The 22,287-nt window shown below is 36.5% G+C and overlaps 1 protein-coding gene across 1 annotated transcript in view; it reads right to left on the minus strand.

Annotated features, from left to right (window-relative positions):
• Positions 1-426: 426 nt before the first annotated feature.
• The window catches only part of DNM1L (dynamin 1-like), a gene marked incomplete at its 5' end in the record, with an annotated part of 26,545 nt that continues 4,684 nt past the window's right edge, over positions 427-22,287 (minus strand). The window contains 16 exons of the mRNA XM_010021876.1: positions 427-622; positions 3,109-3,218; positions 3,846-4,010; positions 6,470-6,547; positions 7,738-7,794; positions 9,212-9,304; positions 10,283-10,372; positions 10,480-10,635; positions 11,968-12,088; positions 12,275-12,481; positions 12,780-12,911; positions 14,134-14,254; positions 15,761-15,923; positions 16,715-16,801; positions 17,350-17,421; positions 18,540-18,586. Coding sequence (XP_010020178.1) covers positions 427-622; positions 3,109-3,218; positions 3,846-4,010; positions 6,470-6,547; positions 7,738-7,794; positions 9,212-9,304; positions 10,283-10,372; positions 10,480-10,635; positions 11,968-12,088; positions 12,275-12,481; positions 12,780-12,911; positions 14,134-14,254; positions 15,761-15,923; positions 16,715-16,801; positions 17,350-17,421; positions 18,540-18,586 — 1,895 coding nt within the window. The remainder of the gene's footprint in view (positions 623-3,108; positions 3,219-3,845; positions 4,011-6,469; positions 6,548-7,737; positions 7,795-9,211; positions 9,305-10,282; positions 10,373-10,479; positions 10,636-11,967; positions 12,089-12,274; positions 12,482-12,779; positions 12,912-14,133; positions 14,255-15,760; positions 15,924-16,714; positions 16,802-17,349; positions 17,422-18,539; positions 18,587-22,287) is intronic.

Below are 22,287 nucleotides of genomic sequence, written 5' to 3' on the forward strand. Positions count from 1 at the left end.
ACACAGGGGTCATCATAACTAAGTCCCAACATTCCACTGTTCATACTACAGGGTACTGTCTAGATACACCAGCCATTGGCCAGTAGGCTCTGTGTGAAGCACAAACATGAACAGGACTTAAAATACTGTAAGCTTAATCCCCCAACAGAGAACTGCTGAAAACTATAAAGTTAAATCAAAGCAAATTATTAAAACCAAATGTATAATTGATAATAACACCAGCTTAGAGCTTCTGCTTTCTGTCCGAATTATAGTTTAAGTCACCTCTTCCCAAGTACTCAATCTACATGACACTTTCTGCTCACATATTGCTTTTAATTCTTCTAAGAGAGAAGTAATACAGTGGCATACATTATATGCAGCAAAGAAAAAAGGAAAGCAAGTCTTAAAAAAAAAAAATCTCACATTTATATGGCTTCAACTTATTCAACTACTCCCATGAGTTCCTGATGTTTTTAATACCTTTAGCATGTCAGCTGCCTCTTTCCTGCGCTGTGCCATGTCCTCAGATTCCGTCAGAAGGTCATCCAGCAATAAGGATTTATATAGCTGGCCTACCAGCTCGCTCTGAAGAGTATCTTTCACGTGGTTCACCAGAAAATGCATCACTGCTTTTGGCACACTGCAAGCACAAAAAGATTGCTTTTTCAGAAAGGATTATTCAAAACCAGCTCTGGGCTAGATTGAAGAATGCACAGTGTGAGCAAGTAGCTACACACAACCTTGGCTCAAACCATCAGGAATTTAGCAACATCATAAATAAAAACTATCTCTCAAGTAAATACAGTATCTTGTGCAATTTAAGAACTGTTGATTTTCTTCCAAATAGGATAGCTGTAAAGACCATGGATATAGATATTGCATAAAAAGTCAGAATAAATTACTTAGCTTACTAGAAACCAACCTGAGTCTCCACTGTGCTAGGCATGACAAAAAGCTAAGTCTTTCAACCCTAAAATCAGTCTTAACATATAAGTGAGAAAGGAAAGAGGCAAAGAAAGAATGAATGTATTTGATCTTACTTAGCAGATGAACTGGAAACACGATCACTGTTCAAACACTGGGCCATATTATCTCTGATATCCAAGAGCATAACATGAGAGCAAATTAAAACTGTGATTGGAGATGGAGTGTGAAAAATATATTTGTCTGGAACGGATGCAGGCAGCAACAATCCCTCAGAAAAACACTATAGAATCTGTAAAGCAACACTTAAGCTTTATGTCAGGCTAAGACACCTGAAAGAAGCCACTGTCTGAGCTTTGATTTCCATGCCAGTAAGCTCCCTTAGAAGAATTCCAAGTGTTGCATCTAGCATAACCTGATTTTCTTAGGGAGTTAGGACATGCACAGCAGTATTTTTCTGAAGGAGTGGGGGAAAATATTTACATGAATATTGGCAAAATCAAATCATCATACTAACGCAGTACCAAAATCTCAGGGTCAAAAAGTGAGTTAGTGCAGCTCAGGTGTCTCAGGTTCTGCTGTAACAGTTATTTTTCTCCTTAGTAGCTGGTGCAGTGCTGTGGTTTTGACTCTAGCCTGAGAACAACACTGATAAAACACCAATGTTTTTAGTTGTCACTAAGTAATGCTCACCTTATCAAGGACTTCTCAGTCTCAATGCTCTGCCATTGAGGAGGAGCACAAGGCTTCGGGAGGAAGCAGAGACAGGACACCTGACCCAAACTGGCCAAAGGGGCATTCCATACCACAGCATGTCACACCCAGTATATAAACTGAGGGGAGTCAGTCGGCAGGGATGGATCACTGCTTGCATCAGGCTGGGCATTGATCAACAGGTGGTGAGCAACTGTGCATCATTTGTGTTTACTGTTTTTTTCCTTTCCCTTTTTAGTTTTATATTCTCTCCTCTTGTTATTTCCCTTATCATTATCAGCCATAGTTGTAGTTTTAGGTTGTATTTTAGTTACTGGACTGTTCTTGGGGTTTACATTCTTTCGATTCTCCTCCCCGTCCCACCTGGATGGAGCGGAAAAGGGGGGCAGTGAGCGAGCAGCTGCATGGTTCTGGGTTACCAGCTGGCTTTAAACCACAACATCAGGTTATTTCATCAGACTGACAGTAACTGACAATAAATACACTGCAAGTTGTTCCCAATAGAAAAATAAAACGTGTTAGTTCCTACAACCTTGTTGGTGTAATTCTTAGCAGCAGCATTTTGCAACTAGAGTGGACTGGCAGTTGACATATAACCAGTACTGACTCATTAAGTAGTGACCACATCACTCTTCTCATGTACCCATAGCCCTAGATCTAAATGAAAGTAATTTTCATGCCCAGTTCAAGAGTTTTTGATCATTGTCAGAGTGCTGCAATTGTCACAGCAGAATTAACTTGACAAGGACCATGCATGTTGACATTAATTCCCTGCCATGAAATACTCAAAACTGTATCAAGGAGCATATTAGCTTGCTGGATAGAATAAGACTTCTGTGGCCTCACAAATCTGCTCTAAACCTGGTTTCCAGATTCCTGCATTTCCTCCCAAATTTCCCATATTTTTTATATATACACACACACACAAAGACAAGTCAAGTGAAGTTTTCATTCTTCCTTAAAAAAGTATGACAATTGTTAAACAAAAGTTTAAAGGCATTTTCCATAGTTGCACACAGCAGAAACATTACTTTTATGCTATTTCCAACCTTACAGTTAAGTACTAGAAGGCTTAGCCATGATAGTTACTATTTGACCTTCCCCTTTGAAATACCAGGACGGCAAAGCTAAGTTCTGCCAGGGCTACACAGCACATAGAGTTTATTCCATTTTTTTTGCTGCAAATCATCCATGTGAATTGCAGTATCCTCCAGAAAAGCAGGTATCTGCTAACAAATTAACTAAACCTTTTACTTACTTAATATAACACAGAGCTCAAACCATTTGAGAAAACAAGTGCTTCTTCAGGCTTCTTAATTCTGAGAATGGTCAAGTTTTACTACTGCTGCCCCTTCTAAAAAACCAAAATTGTATTTTCTCTCTGCTTACAGACATTAAGAACATGATAATATAACAAGATTCTATACATGACTCTTGAGATATCACAACATTGTATGGCTTCAACATTTCCAGGAAGTTTTGTTTTACCTGTCCTGAATGTTCTTCCTGACAATAAGGAAGTAAGATTTAATAAGTCTTTCAATCACTTCACAATCTCGTTGCTCCCGGGCAGAAAGCTTGCGTGCAACAGGTACAGGCTATATAAAAAATTGAAAAACCTCAGTTTACCAATTTTGTTCATTTGCATAAGTAAATAAAACTCAAAACTGTGGAGCCTAAAATACGCTCTTTTAGTCTGATGAATGTAACCTGTCTTGCAACAAACCTCTAACTCTTCAGCAATAAAATTAGAGACATTTCAAAATCCAGATCTGTGAAACACAGGTCAGAAGGCACCACTATTTTTTAAAAGCTCACTAAAGCAACTAAGCTCCCCAAACACTTAAAAGATCAACATCTGTTTTAAACTTAAGTGGTTTTTGTCTTTAACGATTCTTTTCCTCTAATATAGAAATGCCAACTTCAGAAAAAACAGAGCAGGAGTTTGAATTGAGACATGACCTTAGATTTATCTCTGTACAGAGAGCAATTTAGACAAGTTCACTTGCCTTAATTATCCCAAATTGTAAGCTGAAACTGGAGGGGGGAAAGATAAAGAATTGGGCAAGGAGGAAAGCAGAGGCACTGGCTGGAACTCTCTGTCCCTATACTGGTAATTATTTACAAAGATATCTATTAGTAGCAAAGTTACAAGATCTGGATTTAGATGTTTTCTTTCCTGAGCCTGAACTATGAAGAGAAGGTATTTGTCTTTCATGACTCACCACATCTAACAGGTTTACAGCATGCCCTTTTTGAGGACTAGCAGGTAGGGCTGCAGCTGGCTTGGATTTTTCCTCTGACGATGTCTCTTCTGCTTTTGACTTCAGCATTCCTCTCCAGTTGCCTGTTCCAGGCTCCTGGGATGTATCTCCTGCTCCAGGAGCAGCCTGCACAAACAGCACAATGAAAAAACATTGGAGAGTTAGGACTTGGGCACTACAAAGCAATGTCTAATTAAATCTACTATTACAAAGCTATAGGTAAGACTCACTAAAAACGAGATTTTCATACGTATATTCCCTTCATTCTATTCTTCACAGTCTTCACCTTTATTTTCCCTTTGCCACTTACAGCTGACACGAAGCATCAATGAGAAGGCGGCTTTTAAAACTCTTATTCTTCCTGATAATCGTATGAAAAACCTTCACGTAGAGAAGCTCCCCAGCATTGTAAGGGTCTATAAATCAATTCCGAAATATGGAATGGTCTTCCTAAATCTTTCAGCTTATACCACACATTCTTGGAGCAACAGAACCTACACTATCAGGATCATTCTGAAAGTATGTTTTGAAGATCACCACTTTAAATCCTTTGGTATTTTATTTAAATATAAACTGAAGTTTCTTGCAATAACAGCTAAAAATTAAAATATTACGCACATTTATGTTTCCAAGTACTATAGCTATGAACATATTTGTGCTCCTAGACCTCAATTTCCAGAAGGGTTTTTTTTGTACCAAACCAAATCAAAACAAAACAAAAATCCCCATTCTCTGGAAGATGAGAGTTCCTGGAAAGTTCCAGACAAAGAATGACTCGCTGATCTCCTGAGAAAAGGATGCAACACCCAACTATTAACCATCAGGAATCACTGGATGAAAGAATTATTAGCAGATGGTATCCACCACAGGATAAATTAGTATTATGAAAAAAAAAAAAAACAAAAAAAAACCCAACCCAACCCAAAACAAAAAAGAAAAAAAAAAAAATCCCCAAACACACAAAACAACAACAACTAAAACTCCCAGTTTATTTTGATATGGACTAGTGGTAACTTTTATTCTATACCTTTCCATAAGCCTCATATCTGTTCTATTTACTCCTGTGCTTTAAAATCTATTGTGCATATTGCAAATGTTTGCAAAACAAAAAAAAAGGTCATTCAAGGCTCTGAACTACTACTACTACTTATGCCTTGTTTCAGATATAGGAGGAAATTAAACTTATGTATTGTGTTAACAGTGAAAACACCACAGGCTATATTGAGTCTTAAAAAAAAAAAAAAAAAAAAAAAAAAAAAGAAAAAAAAAAAACACAGGGAAAAAAAAAAACCAAAAAAAAAAAAAAAAAAAAAAAAAAAAAAAAAAGAGCAAGAAATGAAGCATGGCAAATAGAACACCAACAGTTGCATACTGGGAGGAAACCCTGCTAAACTGTGCACATCAAAATTTTCTTAAAATTGTGCAGCTGTTCAGAGGCAGTGTAAAAAATACACTGTAAGAATTCAAATCAACCTCTGCTAGTAAGAGGGAACCACTAGGAGAAAAGCTCCATTACACTATTTCTGATTGCAAGACAGCTATTCAAAACGGCAAAAATCCTTATGCCACTCTCATTCAGCATTACCGTGGAACCTCCTCGGTCTCCAAAGTAGTTTCAGAAATTAAACTACTATCTTTCACCAGACAAAGAATGGCGAGTACATACTACCTAGTAAAGGACAGTTATTGTGGGAAACGCAAATTAAACCAAATTCGGCAGCTTCCTGCAACATATGTCACAACAATATCCTCACAGTAGCTCTTGATTTCTTCTTGATGTTTGCAGCATATCAGAACCTCTAAACTAGGACAAAAGGAACAGTTAAAATTCTACTACTCACAAGATTTTAAGTACTTTGTTCAGGACAGAAGTGGCAGCTTTGCACTAGAAGCTGAATGTGTGTATGCAATGAGGCAGAAAGCTCAAGTCCTCTTGGTACTCCTAATACCCAAACTTGTGACTACCCATCTTTTCTGACTCCAAGTGAAAGCAATTAGCAAAAAAAAAAAAAAAATCTTTCCAGTAATGAGCTGTTATTTTAACATGAGAGACAGCACACCTAAGTGTAAAAAACCACTACAGAACACATTTCACAAATGTAAGTAAACCAGGGACCAGCCAATTACATGGAACAACAAAAAGAAGGTTCAGTTTGAACAAAGCCTATAAAGATTCCCTGCAGGAAGCAGGAAACTCACATTTTTAGCTTATCTTCTGTTCTCCTTCTTTAACTGTCAACACATTAAAAACATGCAGTTTAACAACCATGCTGAACACTTCTGATTACAATACTGTTGCACCAAACAATCTGTTGACTACAGTCTGAGGCAAATTATGCTGTGTACTTGCACCACAATATATTGCAACCAAGAGTTCAAACAGAAAGCAGTGACTTTGCCACCTAACGGCACATCTTTACCTACCACTGCACATACTAAAATCAGGAATGCCAAGTAGTCTATACTCTGTAGGGCATACTGTATCAGAGACAGAGCACTAGATACAAACTGCTTTCCATTCCGTCTGTGGTGGACCACAATAGAAATGTGCATGCAGTGCTTATAGGAAAAAAATTGAGACAGACCTTGCCATCAGCCTCAGCAGAAGTAGCAGTAACAGTCTCCTGGGAAGCAGGTGTCAATGCACCTGGAGCTTTAGTAGACTAAGGGAGGTAAAAAATGCAGGAAAGGGAGGGAAAAAAAAAAATAAAAATTCAACTGACCACCAAATCTACCTAGCAAATTTCATACACTTTTACCTACTAACAACTTTAAAAATCCAGAAAAGGAAATATGTTGAATTTGAAAGCAAAACATTAATATAAGCAGAACAAAAGAAAAGCATCTCCAAGACAAAAGTTAAGAGACTTTTGGTTTATTTAGCCTTCAATTTCATTTCAGCTCCTACACTGATGACACAACTATGAAGTCCATAAAAAGAAGGATAAAAGAGCACTGAAAACAATCTCTAGGTAGTTACCTTAAATTCCTAGTTCATCCATCAGCTGGCTTCTACTGATTAAAGGCAGTAATATTAGATCCATCCTGTGACTTTGCCTCACTTTTTAAGCTAACAAACTTAATGAACCAATTTCTATCAGCTGTAGTAACTCCTTTTACATGCTGTAAGTACCTTAAAGTATATTCCGTGTATTTGGATTCTAAATACTTCATATAATATTAAGTACCTAATTGTCTAAAATTCCAGCTGATTGTCAGACCATTCAGGTCTGCAGCCAAGCAACATTTTCCACGACACTTGGTTCTTCCACCCACGTACTTACTTCTCATTGAACTAATCCCAAAACCTGGTAAAACTAAGCAAGCTCCAGATACAAAATACATTACTAGTTTATGATGATCAACTGAAAATGCCACCTCCACCATCTTCTTCTAAAGGAAACAAGACTGCAATAAATTGCAGTTTTAAGAGCAACTTAAAAAAACCCCACGAACAAGCCACCAAGTCACTATGTGGCACAGTGAATATTATAAACAATTTATTTTTCTAAATCAGTGTCTTGGGCATAAATTTAAATATGCAGGCTCTGCCTCCCTCTTTAACATCTGCTGACACCTTAAACCGTACCTCAGATGACTTTCAAGCAAGTGTAATATTAATGTAAATATGCAAGCCCTCAGAAATCCCAGATTTAAAACCTGCCAAAAATGGCATATTTGGAAGAAGGAAAAATAACATTCACTTCTATATGAAATGGAAAGAAAAAAGGCAATACCTGGAAGCTGCCAAGATCGTTACTAGTGCAGCATATCAAAGTTTCTAATACTTCGATTGGATCAAAGGAGAATCCATTAAACTTTAAATGAATAAATAAAACCAACATCTACTTACCTTGTCTCGTGGCACAGCAGAAGGCAATTCCCGGGCTAATCTGTTACGCCTTTGTTCCTTTAAAAACAATCCAGCAAGACCTCAATTATGTATTACTCTGTATCAACACATATGCAAGATTTGTATTTTACAGATGACTTACATTTTAGAGACAAACACTAGTAATTTCATTTCATCCAGTGTCACGTAGTCATACTATGACCCTATGAAAACCTCAATTATTTGGATAAAAATCCTCTGATTACCTGGTCAAGGGTAAATTCTCAATATAAAAAGTTTTGCAAAACCTTTTGCACCATGCTCAGTAATCAAAACTAGAGCCTTTAAAAAAACAAGATCAAAGCTACACAGTTTGGCTGTGTAGCAATCAGGACAAAGATCTGATTTTTCTTGAAATTAACTGCCCACTGAATAAGGATAAGATGCTTTATGTGCTTTGTTTCTTCAAAAATTTCAATGTCCAGTTCAGGAAAATGTTGGGAAGGAACCAGTTTAAGTAACACATGATAATACAATAATCTCATATGTTCAACTTCACAATGTCCTAATGTTTGAACTCATGGCAGTTTGCACACACGTTGTTCCTGAATTCAATTCAAGAGTAGTCTACCAAAGCTAATTCAATTGCATACCCAGTCAATACAAAATTTATGTATAGAAAAAAGTTAAATGTTAAAACTAAAGAGCAGAAATGATAACATAAGGATTTTAAAAAAGAACACTACTATGAAAGAATGCATTTGATAAGCAGAGCAGGGGAACAGAAGAATATTAGTGAGCTCTTAGCCAGATGAAGTACTGCAAGAAAATCAGACTGCAAGAATGAATTGAGCAGATCAGTTGTAGAACAATTACTTCTCTAAGATGATGGCAGCAACAAGTATTCTCAAAGCTGAGTCTGAAAATAAAGATATTACTAAACTTTATATGGCTTGTAAGAGATTAATGGAGAGAATCGTCTTAGGGAGACTGAAGTGTGTTAAGACAGAGATTCAAGAACAGCGCTGAAAGGGCACACAAATTAGAATCTGAACAGAGAAAAAAAATATTGCAGTATCCTTTTGCAAATGAGACGAACATTATAGCTATTAATACATTATGGCAGAAACAAAATGCAGTTAATTCAACATTAAAGAGTATTTCACAACTGTCTATTTAAGGTTTCTCTTCCAAAAATCTCATTTAATAGCAAATACTCAATTAAATGTCCATCTTGTTTTCCAGACAGAAATACAAGCAGAATTGTTTTCAGTGAAATATCAACCACTGTTACTGAATGTAATATGTTACAGAAATCTAACAAATCAACAGGTCACAAGAATATACACCATATTTGTAATACATCACATTTTTAGACTTAAAAATGTAGAACCATGTTTCAATGAAATGAATTGAGGCATTTGTTCTTTTACCAATTATTTAGGCTCTCGCTTAAAGAAGTCAAAAGACTTTTTAAGAGAAGGTATTTTCTTACCTCTATGTTGTTATTCATTAACCCACAGGCATCAGCAAAGTCTGGATGTTTGGTATTGATATAAGCTAACTCAATGGCCACTAGATTATGAACCTGCAACGCAACGTGATTCAGAGTTCAAAAATTCTGTGAGTAAATCTAATGCTAGTGAAGAGAAAGGACCTACAATCTTAAAAAGCATAGTTAAACTGTCCATAGCAAAAGACCCAAAGACATTAAAGTTCTGATCCAGAAGGCAAGAAACGAATTCATTCATTCATTCATCGCAATACATTCAGACCTTCAGCTGTTTTGGATGTTACATCAGTTTAACTCGTTTGCTTCATCAACCTGACCCCTCTCCAGCAATAAACAAAACAATTTACAGCAATTTAATAAGCTATATAGTAATGAAGTGAGCTAACTATTCAGCCTTCAGCGACAAGCCACATAACGTTTGACCCAGTGAGAGATGGCTCAATATGGGGGATAATGAGCATACAAAAAGATTTTTGCTTTTCTCATCAAACACACAGACAGTCAATAGCTGAAACACTTTGTTTCATCCCCAATAAGCAGCCTAAAGCAGACTTTTATATTAAAATACATTTACTCAAACTTAGAAGTTTTAGTTTTCACTAGCTAAAAGGCATCATAAGGAAGAACGACATTTTGTGTTGATTTATCTCCAAAACACACAGAGCAAGGACTATAATTTAATTTTCATCTCTGCATCCTGAACTCTACAGTAAATGTGCAGCTTCTGTTACAAGGGAGGGAAATATACCTACATGAGAAAGACTAGAAGATGTTACATCCAAATTTTCATAGCATTCTTCTTGGCAAATTGAAACACAGAGGACAATAGGATGATGAGGGCTCCCTACACCCCTTTGCTGTTTTTTTATGTAACTAACTCTTAATATAGAGGAAATTTCAAACCATGTAGATATTAAATACCTAGCTATTCAACAAATAGAAGTTTTCTTTAATAATCTGGGTTCTCGGCATTACAGAGCAAACAGAAGCATGAAGAAAGATTCCAGAAAACACACACTTTTTCCATCAAAATTATAGTAGATGGTAAATTACCATTTCATTTGTGACAGGAAGTCTTCTACGCAGAAGACAGGTTACTACTTCAACTATGGCATCGTGCAATTTAGGAAACCTCAATAATTCCTAAAAACAAAACAAAAATTCATTGATGAGACTTCTAGCATTTCTTAGGGAAGTGGGGAGAAAAAAAGCCCGATAACTACAACATAATTCTATTCATGCAATTTTACCTGTGTACTGTAATTACTACAATGCTGGATAATCCTCTGCATTTCTTCATGAACTAGCTCCACACAGCGCAAGCTAGGTTCTTCTAAACGTTTGATTTGCCTTTTTACCAGCAATTCAAATGAGACTTCAGGAACAAACAAGGCAGGACGGGGACCCTGGGTTCATAAGGAGGGGAAAAGCTGTTAAATCCTGTATTAAAATATCCAAGTAGTAATAGCTGGTGAAGCCCAGAATAAACCAGGTCACAGTGCTTGCACCCAAAAGAACACTCAGAAAGGGCCTTAAGAGTAAAATATGTGACAAGAATATCTAAATATAAAAGTTATAAAATATAGTTGTTATCTTTAAGAGAAACTCTTTATTAAATAATCATTAGCCAGCATCCTAGAATTTTGAACCTTTCCACCTGCTAACGTCATTCTAGGCTTAAAACTATGACAAATCTTTCCACATTTGTGGATCCAAGTTTAAATGAACTTACTAATCATAAAGGCAAAGACATCCTCTTCCTAACTTCAGAAAGAAAAGTCTGACAGTCCTGGGCATACAATTCTTACTGCAAGATAGGTAGGTTTTCTGTTAAGTATAATCATACTACTGTTTCACTGATTTACAGTGTTTGGGAATAATTTAATTTATGACCATATAGACCAATGCTTAGGTATACGTAAAACATTTTTGACCTGAAATTTCCTTTTTTTTTTAATTTAATGAGCTTTAGAAACACAAAGATATGTCACATAAATGACAAGACTTCTATGTTACTAAATGCCGTCTGACATTTTACATTTACAGACGAATAAAAGCATGCACACAGATCATTGCCGCAGAGTACCTAACACACTCTAAATTTAGAGTAGCTACTGACCATGCAGAAACCTGTCTGTCCACACCTAAAAGGACACAGTACAAGAGCAGGCATAAGTGTTTGACATCCAGAGTCAAGCTCTACGGAGTGAACATTCTATATACTACAGAATTTAAAAGTGAACTTACTCTGTTAATTCTCAGCAACACCAATTCCCATATTCACAAGACACCAAATCTGTCACGTGAACACTCAACTACTGAAGAGTTGTGTCCTTACATAGAATTAAAATAGCTGAACTTGTCCTAGCCCATACATCTCAGCCTGAATCTTCATAATTAACAAAATTACTTAACGCAAAATAATTGAGGCAGTCTTCGATCACCATTTCTGTAACATAAAATAGCTTCAGCATAGCACTGCCAAAGCTGGGCATGAGCTTTCAGCCTATAAGTAGGAGTAAGCATTTGCTTTAAGCTTATTCCATATAGCCTAATGGCTGCAAAATTGCATATGGTAATTTTTCCACTTAAAATACCAATAAGCAGGATTCAACCTCTCCGTATTAACTAATTCAGCCAAGATCGTTAATTCATAGGACTGAAGGAGCATAATTAGTTGAAACCTTATCTTCAAAGCCAAGGTACAGCAACAACACTTAGAAATACAGAACACTCACAGTGGCATTTCTAATGGCAGTCAGAATATCAATTGTGTTAAGGCCACCCAGTGGGTCAACAGATTCTAAAGTCCTTCCAAAAGTCTCATGAAAAATATAACAGATTCTGGCTCCACCGCATCTGAAATAATAAAACAACAACTGAAGTAGCAAACAAGAAAAAGGCTCTCATTGCAAACAGTCTGGAATCAAACTTTTTTGAGTATATTAGGTTCTAGTATAGTAGTATTACCAAGGAAAGCCATCAAGAGCCACCGCATCCATCTAATTGCTCAGTCAATATTCTAGAAAACCACTTAGTACTTACAGCTCTGAAGTCTCTATGTATTTTGCTGTTCCTTCAATAGTGTTACAATATTCTGTGGCGAATTTGGTAATAAGCTGCAATAAAGTGGCACTTTTGTCTTCAACAGGTTCCCCATAGCTGTTTAGTAGAGACTGGTACTGAGCAGCTAAAACATTGATTCTGGTTTTCAGTTCTGGCAAGCAATCCCTGATATGATGCATCAGCAGTCTAAAAATGGAAAACAGTCCCTCATTAGAAGGGAGAAAAAGTTTCAGCTTTATAATCTCCATTAAAAGACAGAAAAGACAGAAAATAATCACCAAAGGAAAACATTTACTCCAGAAAATTACAGTAAATTCAGAAAATGAATTTGGAACCAAAGTTTTCCTTAATGTATCACTGTATAGCACCAAAAGAGAAACAAAAGGTAAAAATGAATGTTTACACATATTTCTAACACACCAATATATATCTTAGAGTATCTTTAAAAGCACACATTTATTTTACTTTATGTAATATGCAATACCTGTTCAGTGTTCTAGCAAGATACTTGGTTCCATTTCGATTGGCTAGGGAAGGATACTTCTTTTGAAGAAAACCATACTCATCACGAATGGAATCAGCTACGCTCTTCTTGTTGTTAATATCCAACTGACTCCTTAAGTTAAAAGGAAGAGTTACACACTAGTTAATAGATGCAAAGTAAAAATAATTTTCACTTTTGCTTGTCGGGGCAGGATATCTAACAGCTGCTTTTTGCATTCTGCACCTAACTCATCTTCCTTAGACAATAAAGGGTTTTATTTGTTGTTCCATGCAGCACAGTCAACAAATCAGTATGGGTAGCATCTGTACACAGACTAAGCAACGCTTTTATTAAAACTACATGGGATTTGACCTAGCTAATGCAAAAAACAAAGTGAACAGTATGATAGCTACATATATACCGGGCTGCATCAACAAAAGCGTGACCAGCAGGTTGAAGGAAGTGATCCTGCCTCTCTACTCTGCTCTCATGAGACCCCACTTGGAGTACTGTGTACAGTTCTGGTGTCCTCAACATAAAAAGGACATGGAGCTGCTGGAGCAAGTCCAGAGGAGGGCCTTGAGGATGATAAAGGGGCTGGAGCACTTCCTATATGAAGACAGGCTGAGAAAGTTGGGGCTGTTCAGCCTGGAGAAGAGAAGGCTGCGTGGAGACCTCATAGCAGCCTTCCACTTTCTGAAGAAGGCCTACAAGGATGCCGGAGAGGGACTCTTCATTAGGAACCGTAGTGATAAAACAATGAGTAATGGGTTTAAACTTAAACAGGGGAAGTTCAGGTTAGATATAAGGAAGAAGATCTTTATGTGAGGGTGTTGAGGCACTGGAAGAGGTTGCCCAAAAGAAGTGATAAATGCTCCATCCCTGGCAGTTTTCAAGGCCGGGTTGGTTGGAGCGTTGGGTGACATGGTTTAGTGTGTGGTGTCCCTGCCTGTGGCAGGAGGGCTGGAACTACATGATCTTAAGGTCCTTTCCAATCCTAACTATTCTAGGATTCTATAAGCAGTTAGCACTAATACACACAAGATCTGTAGTGGATCACTGCTAATATGAACAGCTGACTACAAGAATCCCTCAAGCTAAAAAACGAGCAGAAAGAAGTGGTTTCACTACCGTTCTTTTAGAAGAAGCGTCCCTTCTCCTTTCTAAATTAGCAGCTGGTTGAATGGAATAAGGACAGACATGATTTTGAAAAGCTTCTTGCTTGCTTGTTCTTAAGTTTATTTCACTTTCAAGTCATCTTATTCTTAAAACCGTATTCATGGTTATAAAAAGCAGAAAGCATCACTTCGTATTTACACGATTTAAAAAATAACATCAATGTGCCCAGACCAACCTGTTCACTACTCCAATGATACCAAGTTTGACTGGAATCACCCTTCCCATGAGCACATCCATAGCATCAGTACCAGCATCCATGAGATCCAATTTTGTAATAACAGCAAGGGTTCTTCGACCTATGAAGAAGAAAACGTGGATGTTTTGTCTTGATCAAAAGTGAAGCTAAAACTCATCATTCAAAAATCTCTTTAGATGCATGAAGTTTCATACCGCAAACCAGCAGAGACTAATGCAAGAACACGTGGCATTTGTCTCCGGAGCCCCTTATTAACAGTGGTCTAAGAAAGTATTTGCCAGGTACTGTTCCCCTCAAATACCTGGTTAAAGAAAAAGTTTTAGGCACCATACAGTTTGAAATTACAATCACTACTGACTACAACAAACATTTTTGCATACTACACAAGGTTAGAGGTGTTACCAAGGACTTGTGGAGAACACTAAGAAATGGCAACCAGGGGACTCACAACTGTGAGTGGACTGAACGTATTTCTAGCATGTACTTAGGACCAGACATAATGACAATCTGTTTGGAACTGTATTTGAAATACTGCTACCCAGTGGAAAAGCTATAACAGAGGCAACAGGCCCACTTTCAGCACATTGCATCATATACACAGGCTCAAAGCCCCAAGAGACTGAACAGCTTGAAATCCATCTACTGAAGAAGCTTTGGGGGATTTAATTTTGCTAATGAAACATATTATATTGAATATGTGACTGAGTGTTTTCTGAATTAAAACTAAGCTTCATATTGGACACAGTGGAGGAACATGTGACCTGAACACACTAAATAGGTAAATATTGCACGTCTAGAGAGGGAGGTTAACACAGACAGAGGATTTGTCTGGGACCCTGATATTTCCTAGGTGTTTGGGTCTGGGAAAAAAAAAAAAAAAAAGTGGCAAGAACTTTTTCTTTAAAATATAACACACTTTTAGGGTGTAAAAATAAACCATTACCTCAAGAAAATCAGTAGTTTTTTGGGTCCTGAAACTTTCAGATGAATGCAAGTCAGAAAGCCTACCCACTTTAGTACTTCAGGTTCTCACTACATACCATTATTCCAACAGATCCTGCAACATGAGTTTAAAATTTTGGGAAGTGATCCAGAAGTCACAGCTGATCATTTTTACAGGGGTTAATTAATTCTTACCAAAAGTCACTAGACTAACAGCTAGACAGCCAATTACTAGCTGCAGGACAGCATATTCTCTCCACTAAAAGAAAAAACCTTGGACACTAAAGCATGAATTCACCCTAACAGACCACTGTAAACTACCAAAAAAAACAAACCATACCTCAAGACTCCCAATATTCTGTAACGCCGTTTTGCTGCTCTGGAAACAGAAGTGGCTCCTATGACTACTAAAATAGTTATTTGGCCTATGACTACTAAAATAGTTGTTTGTAAGATAGAAATCCATTCAATATTAATTCATCACAGCATTCTCCAAGTTGCAGAGAATTCGTCAGGAAGTCCTTAGGCAAACAGTAATTGCATTTTCTAGGAAAGGCAATGACATTTGTTTTTCTTACTACTTTTTGCTCAAACAACTTTAGTTTTAGGACTTAATTTAAAAAAAGAAGTTGAATTACAGGATCCAGTTTTTCTTGCTCCTTACCATCTGGATCCACCTCCCGTGCAATTTTAAGTGCTTCTGAAGTGGCCATGTCTGTGTTAGCAGCTGTGACTGCCAGAATAATTGAATTTGGGTTGCTGATGAATTGAAGGATTAGCTCTCTTATTTGAAGTTCAATATCCTTAGGCTGATCACCAACAGGCACCTAGAGGAAAATGAAACAGTGTAGAACTGTTCAAAATTGTGTATTTATGCCTGTGCGAGACCACTCACTGAAAGTTCATATCCTACACCGTGAGTTTTCCAGCCCTTTCCTTCCCCCTTCACAACAAACAGGAAAGAAAAGAAAGATATTGAAAGGTATACAAATCAAAACCACCCTTAAAGAAATAAGAATCAATTCAAATTCTTTGATACTGTTGTTAAGAACTTATTAACTAACTCATTATTAAGAAGACTTAGTATCCAAGAACCACCTGCTTAACTGGCAGAGTGGGGTGTGCATATGCACAGGCATAGGGAAGAAGTCAATTTGTCATCTTCGTGCCACAGATTACTTAGTCTAAAACATGAATAAACATGACCTGAGCATTTTTTCTAGTTATCCTTACTTTACAGAACTTCTTATGCAAAATACACATAGCAACTTAAGGAAAAACAACAGGGAAAACATTTTCGAACTTGTCAACTATCCATCTATAGCTACAGGTGCAACTCTGAAACTTCCAGTGCTACCTCTTCTACTAAAACAACATGCAGTCTGCACCATGCTTCCAGTCCCTCAGTTGTACATAGGAAGAGGAAGAACGTAAGCAAATCTACATTTTATAACAGCAAGGAGCACCAGGAACCCAAACCTTACACCAGAAGATGGTGACATCTCAAATTTATATAACTACTTAACCTGAGGAGAGCTGTTCAATAATACAGAATAATGCCAAAGTATGAACATACACTGTTTGCAGTGAATCAGAAGAGAAGCATTCTGCATCTTACCTTTGTCATTCCAGGTAAATCCACAAGAGTCAGATTTACAACATTAGATGAAAAAATCTTAAGATGAATAGGTTCAGGACTGATCCCCTAGAAAGATAATAATAAAATTTGACCACTGTATTGGATTATGTAAATGCACCCTTCAGAAAGCCAAAAACTGTTGTTTCATACTAGAATTCTTCCATCAGGCACATTACAACTATATGGTGAAGAAAAAGCCACATCTGCACAATTCCTTCATCTCTGGAAGCAGCCCTGTTTTCCCCCTCAGTATAATGCATAAACGCTTTTACATTTCAGTAATATAGATATGCAAGAATAGAATATTCAATTTTCTAATTGCACTTAAAGCCATGTATGTGGAAAATGGAAACAAGTTTAACTCAAAGTTTACTTTTTGCACTATTATTAAGGAAGCTCTGAAGTAAAGCAACAGCAATTCTTTGCATTTTCTTTTAGCAGAAGTCATTTATCTCACAAACTCAGTGGGAAAAAAAAAAGTCTCAAGCAGCATTACTGTGTTCTTCATTAGAATAGTTCAATGCTTTTCACTTCTAGCTGCCAAAACTGTTGAAGAAAGGTTTAAGCAGCAAAAGAATCTATAGCAAGACAAAGATGGACAGTGCCACATTTACCTTATTATTTCCTGAAATCCTTTCTGTTTCATTTTCTATTTCCTGACGAATTTCATCAAAATCTGTATAGATCTGAAGTATGGAAGAAAAAAATTGTTTAAAAATCAAAGGCAGTATCCACTTACCCAATTGCAAAATAATGTTCTCTTCTCCAAGAGACACTGAAAAACTCTATAACTCAGTACACAGGAGGTGAGAAAAAAATACGAATGACTATTAGCCCCTAAGGTAATGCTAACAGCAATACAGTGCTAAAAATTACAGAATTTGTAATCTTGGTATATAATCTGTTGATTAATACTGTGAGATACAGTTATTAACCCACTGCTGTCAGACAAGGTATAAAATAGTGTTCACCTAAAGAGAATTTCAAACACTTAATTCCATTTCAAATCTAGTTGCAATCCTTTGAGGTTAATAAACAACATGTAGCCTGAAACTTTTCTCATCTCTACGAGCATGAAGAACAAGGACAGTTTAATTTTTCAAAGTTTATCCACTCCTGTCAATACTATTCTCCTTGCACCAATCCAAAATATTCTGTCACAGAGCTACCCTTGCACAGTTTCCTCTGCATTCCTCTCTAGATTTCCTTCAATTACTAGCACTCTCTAGAAGGTAAGGAAATCAGTTTAAAGTAATAAACAAAATTCATCTGCCAACAAAAAGATGACTTTCTTGGAATAAAGGCTTAAGCTTTGACTCTTTTACTGAAGTGCTAGGTCATCTCAGCCTGTTTCTCCCCCCCTGATGCTCGTTAGGCTCTTCCTTCCTTGTCATAGCTTTCTAATAGATCTCTCAAGTAGCCAATTCTTCAACAGACTGAAATGACTTGTGATTATATACTTCCTTGTCTTTACAATGTCCTTTCTAATTTTGCCAACACACAAAAAAAGAAAAAAAAACCCTAACAAAATAGCACAAAAAGGATTAAGATACATAACTTGGCAGAATCTATGACCCTCACTGCAGACAACCACTCATAAACTTTCCATCTTGAATTTAAAAGTATGTTTTCAGAAGTTTTCTACTGATAAAAAGCAAAACAGAAAACCTTCAATATTCTGAAACATAGTATAGCAGGCAGAATAATCTCCTTTTTTGGAAAGTCAAGGGAAAAGATATATAATTAAGTATATATACGGTAGCGTATTTATTACACTGCTACTCCATCATCCAAGTAAACGTACCTTATTTTTGGTGTGAAGAAATTTACCCCACTCAGCAGCATCTATCTCTGAAAACAAAGAATTGATACATGAGGAAGTAGATCTTTCACTTACGTTTCTCCAAGACCCTGTTTGTTGAAAACTACAATACGATTTTTTTTCCCCAAGCAGCAAGAGAAAATTTAGTCTGCTTTTTACAGTTAGATGTTAAGTAGCTCACACATTTATGATTCTGCGTATTGTTGTATGATTCTGCTGTATGATTGCATACATTTATGATTCTCCTTATTTAAACATTGCATCTCACTACTCTTTAATTTGCCTCTCTTGCACAAGTCCACCTTCCTAATTGTGACTGAGCGAGTGTCAGTGTCTGAAAAATGATAGCTATTCTATCATTTTTCAGAAATGGTCTAGTCCATTAAATATCAGCTTGCAACAGAAAACAGAATTACTAGCAATAGTTAAAAAACCTGAAATAAATACTGACTTTTAGCATCTTGTCCTTTACAATGCAAGTGAGATCAAATTACAGCTGAAAGAAAAAGTTAGAAAAACCTGTAGAATGAAAACCAAGCAAACAGAAAATATATAAGAATTCTGCATAGCAATGAAGTCTTACGAGAACATGTCTCTTCCCAAATTTGTCAAGGACTAAACATCTTAACTCTTGCCAGTCACCACTGATGTCCAGAATGACTTGGGTCTATTCAAAAGCAGTCCCAGAAATAGCAACGTTTTGTCAGTTCCTGCTTGGTAGTATGGGCAGCAGTCTGAGTCACACTGTGAAATGCTGACACTTCCACAACTAGGTTTCCAAGTAGTTGTGATAAATTCCATTTCAAATTTTCAGTCTGTGGTCATTTCCCCTCTGCTCCTCAATACAGCAATCTGGTTCTAGAAGAATAATCTACAAGAAATGTGGCCATTTGGCAAACACATTGTTTACCTACAATCAAGTAATCTTGCAAAGCATTTTTTCCACTCCAGTTGAATTTCAAGATGCTGATCAATAGATTTTTTTTTAAGGATTTGGGAATTAAAAGTGCAGGAAATTCTATGAAGCAGCAACGGCACAGAAGAAAAGCAAAAATCATTTCATTCTAATGCAACAAGGTCAGAAAATTAAAAATCAACCAGATCACAAGACTCAGCAAAATAATCAATCAACACAGTAGCCAAAGTGTAAAAGTAAAAGTGTAAACAACAATAAAGTGCCACGAAATGTATGTGATTAGTGTATATAAGCATGCACTTTATGCATAGGGAGAAAGAGCAAGTGGATAAAGGCAACCTTTAGAAAGGTGTCTTGGATTTTTCCATGTAGCAGGGTCTGCAGTTAAAGAGAAACAGCATTGAATGATGTTTAAAATTTTTACTCAGATTTAATATAGCATTTTATTAACTTTCAGTACCAGACTGTATTACAAAGATCACAAATGCATGCAGACAGATGTGCGTGCTGTTCTACTATTAATGAGAATGTATAACATTAACAATATGCACAGAAATAAGATCTTAACTAAAACACTGATAAATTATGTATATTATTCAGATACTCTATAAAACAGTTTACTTGATAACTTTATTATTGCTGTTCATCTAATTCCAACAGCTCACAATATTTTTATCATGCACAAGAAACAGCACCATTAGGTTCTGCAAAGCTGAACTTCTTTGGTGAAGTATGTTTCTCATCATTTACTCATGGCAAGAACAATAAAAAAGTTTCCTTATTCTTTCTTGTCACTGCAAGTAATAGTACTATATGGGAAAGAAACCCGACGTTTTACATTTATCTTTCTAATGCTTAGTTTAAAAAAAAAAACAAAAAACAAAAAAACCCACCAGTATTATGGCAGTTATGAGACAGATTTGAGAAGAGACAACATCAGCTATCACCCTTCTCAACTTTTAATTTTCTTAAATTATTTATGAAAATCCCCTTACCAAAAAAAATTCAAAACCTTTTACTGAAGCGTTGATGAGTTTACAACTCTATTTTTATGTTATGTCAGAACCATGGGAGTGTAAGAATCAAAACAAACTGCTGAAGACATCTTTGGCACATGCCTGTTTGGCACAAAATGCAAGTAACAGTAAAAATCAATTCATCGGTTTGGAAAGCCTAGTACACCTGGGTAGTTATTTTAGTATCTTGCTCAGGTCAGTAAGTTTCCATTAAGGGAAAAAAATTTAAAAAACAAACTACTTTCATTCTTTCTGTTCTGCAGGCACATGAGCTATGAAGAAACCATTTTTAGGAGTCAGCTTTTGCTTGTCTTTGTTGGTAAATAGGCAAAATTACATACCAGCCTCCAAAGTAAGTACAAAATGAAAGGGCTCATTAATTCCAGGTTATTAAACATATTTAGTATAGTTATAGTTCAGACGAAATAAAGCCAAATGCACATACGGGAATAAACTACAGTATCTTCAAGACTGCACTGCTCATCCCCTTTTAAAAATAAAATATAATAAAATCAGGCACAAAGCCAGGAAGAAAGAGATACTGAAAGATAGTCACCATTACATTTGAGAGATAAGGACCAACACTCTGCTGTTATGTCCCTCAGACGGAAATGTATCCTCCTAGTCTTAAATTACTGGGTTTGTGGTGGTATTGGAATGTGCAGCTATGTACTAGGCTTAGTTCTATGTAGAAAGAAATGCTTTGGTTTAGTATGATCTGTTAACTTCTTAAAATACATATAAAAAGAGTAATCAGAGGCATTGCATTTTAACTTGTTAATATCTATGGATCAAAGGAGACTCAAGGTTTTTTAAGCTTTAATAAGCCACAAGTTTTCTTTGTATTAACACAAAAGAAGAGTGAACCCATGTTAAATGGCTCAGTCTTAATCTCAGCCAAAAGAAGGAAAAACAAAATATAAAATAAAGTGAAGGAATAAATGCAGTCCCCTGAGGTGTAAAAAAAAAAAAAAAAAAAAATAAAAATTTAATTATGCTACACTGAAGAACCCAGTGTTCTGGTTTACATGTAGAACTCTTTCTAATCGCTAAATCGCTAGTTTCACTAGTATATCAATCTTCCTCACATTATGTTACTTTCTTTTAGGCAAAACTTTCAGGTAAATTAATCACCTGTTACATTCAAGATTTATTTCTAGATGAAAGTGTGCAGAAACGACATTTTGGTCATTATAAAATGAAGTATTACAGATTATAAGAAATTATTAAAACAGTAGCTATTAAAAACAAACAGATCCTGCCTTTCACAGAATCATGGAATGGTTCAAGTTGGAAGCGACCTTAAAGATCATCCAGCTCCAACCCCCCTGCCATGGGCAGGGACACCTTCCACTAGGGAAGGTTTGCTCCCGGACCTGTGCAACCTGGACTTGAACACTGCCAGAGATGGAGCAGGCACAGCTTCTCTGGGCAACCTGTGCCAGATTACCTATTTTTCTCAAGATTGCCCTCCACCAAATTCTTACCCCTATAGCTCCTACACGGAAATGCATCTTTAAGAAGTTCAAATACTATACAATGCTAACTGTAGTTACTCATGTACTTCTTCTCCCTAAACAAGTAGAAATGTTCTTCATACACAATGGGAGCACAAAGAAGCTGTTCAGAGTCAGACGGCTACCACCATATAGAATTTCTCGCAGAACGGGAATGAGAACTTCCCAAATACTAAAAAGAACAAAAATCAGCAAAGCGTGAAGAATCTTAGCTGTTTTCCTAGTATCCTAGTTCCCATATCTTCATAGCCCTTGGACACAGCAGACTACCATCTAAACTC

This window comes from Nestor notabilis, unplaced genomic scaffold (assembly GCF_000696875.1).
Source record: "Nestor notabilis isolate BGI_N333 unplaced genomic scaffold, ASM69687v1 scaffold9239, whole genome shotgun sequence".
Lineage (NCBI taxonomy): Eukaryota > Metazoa > Chordata > Aves > Psittaciformes > Psittacidae > Nestor > Nestor notabilis.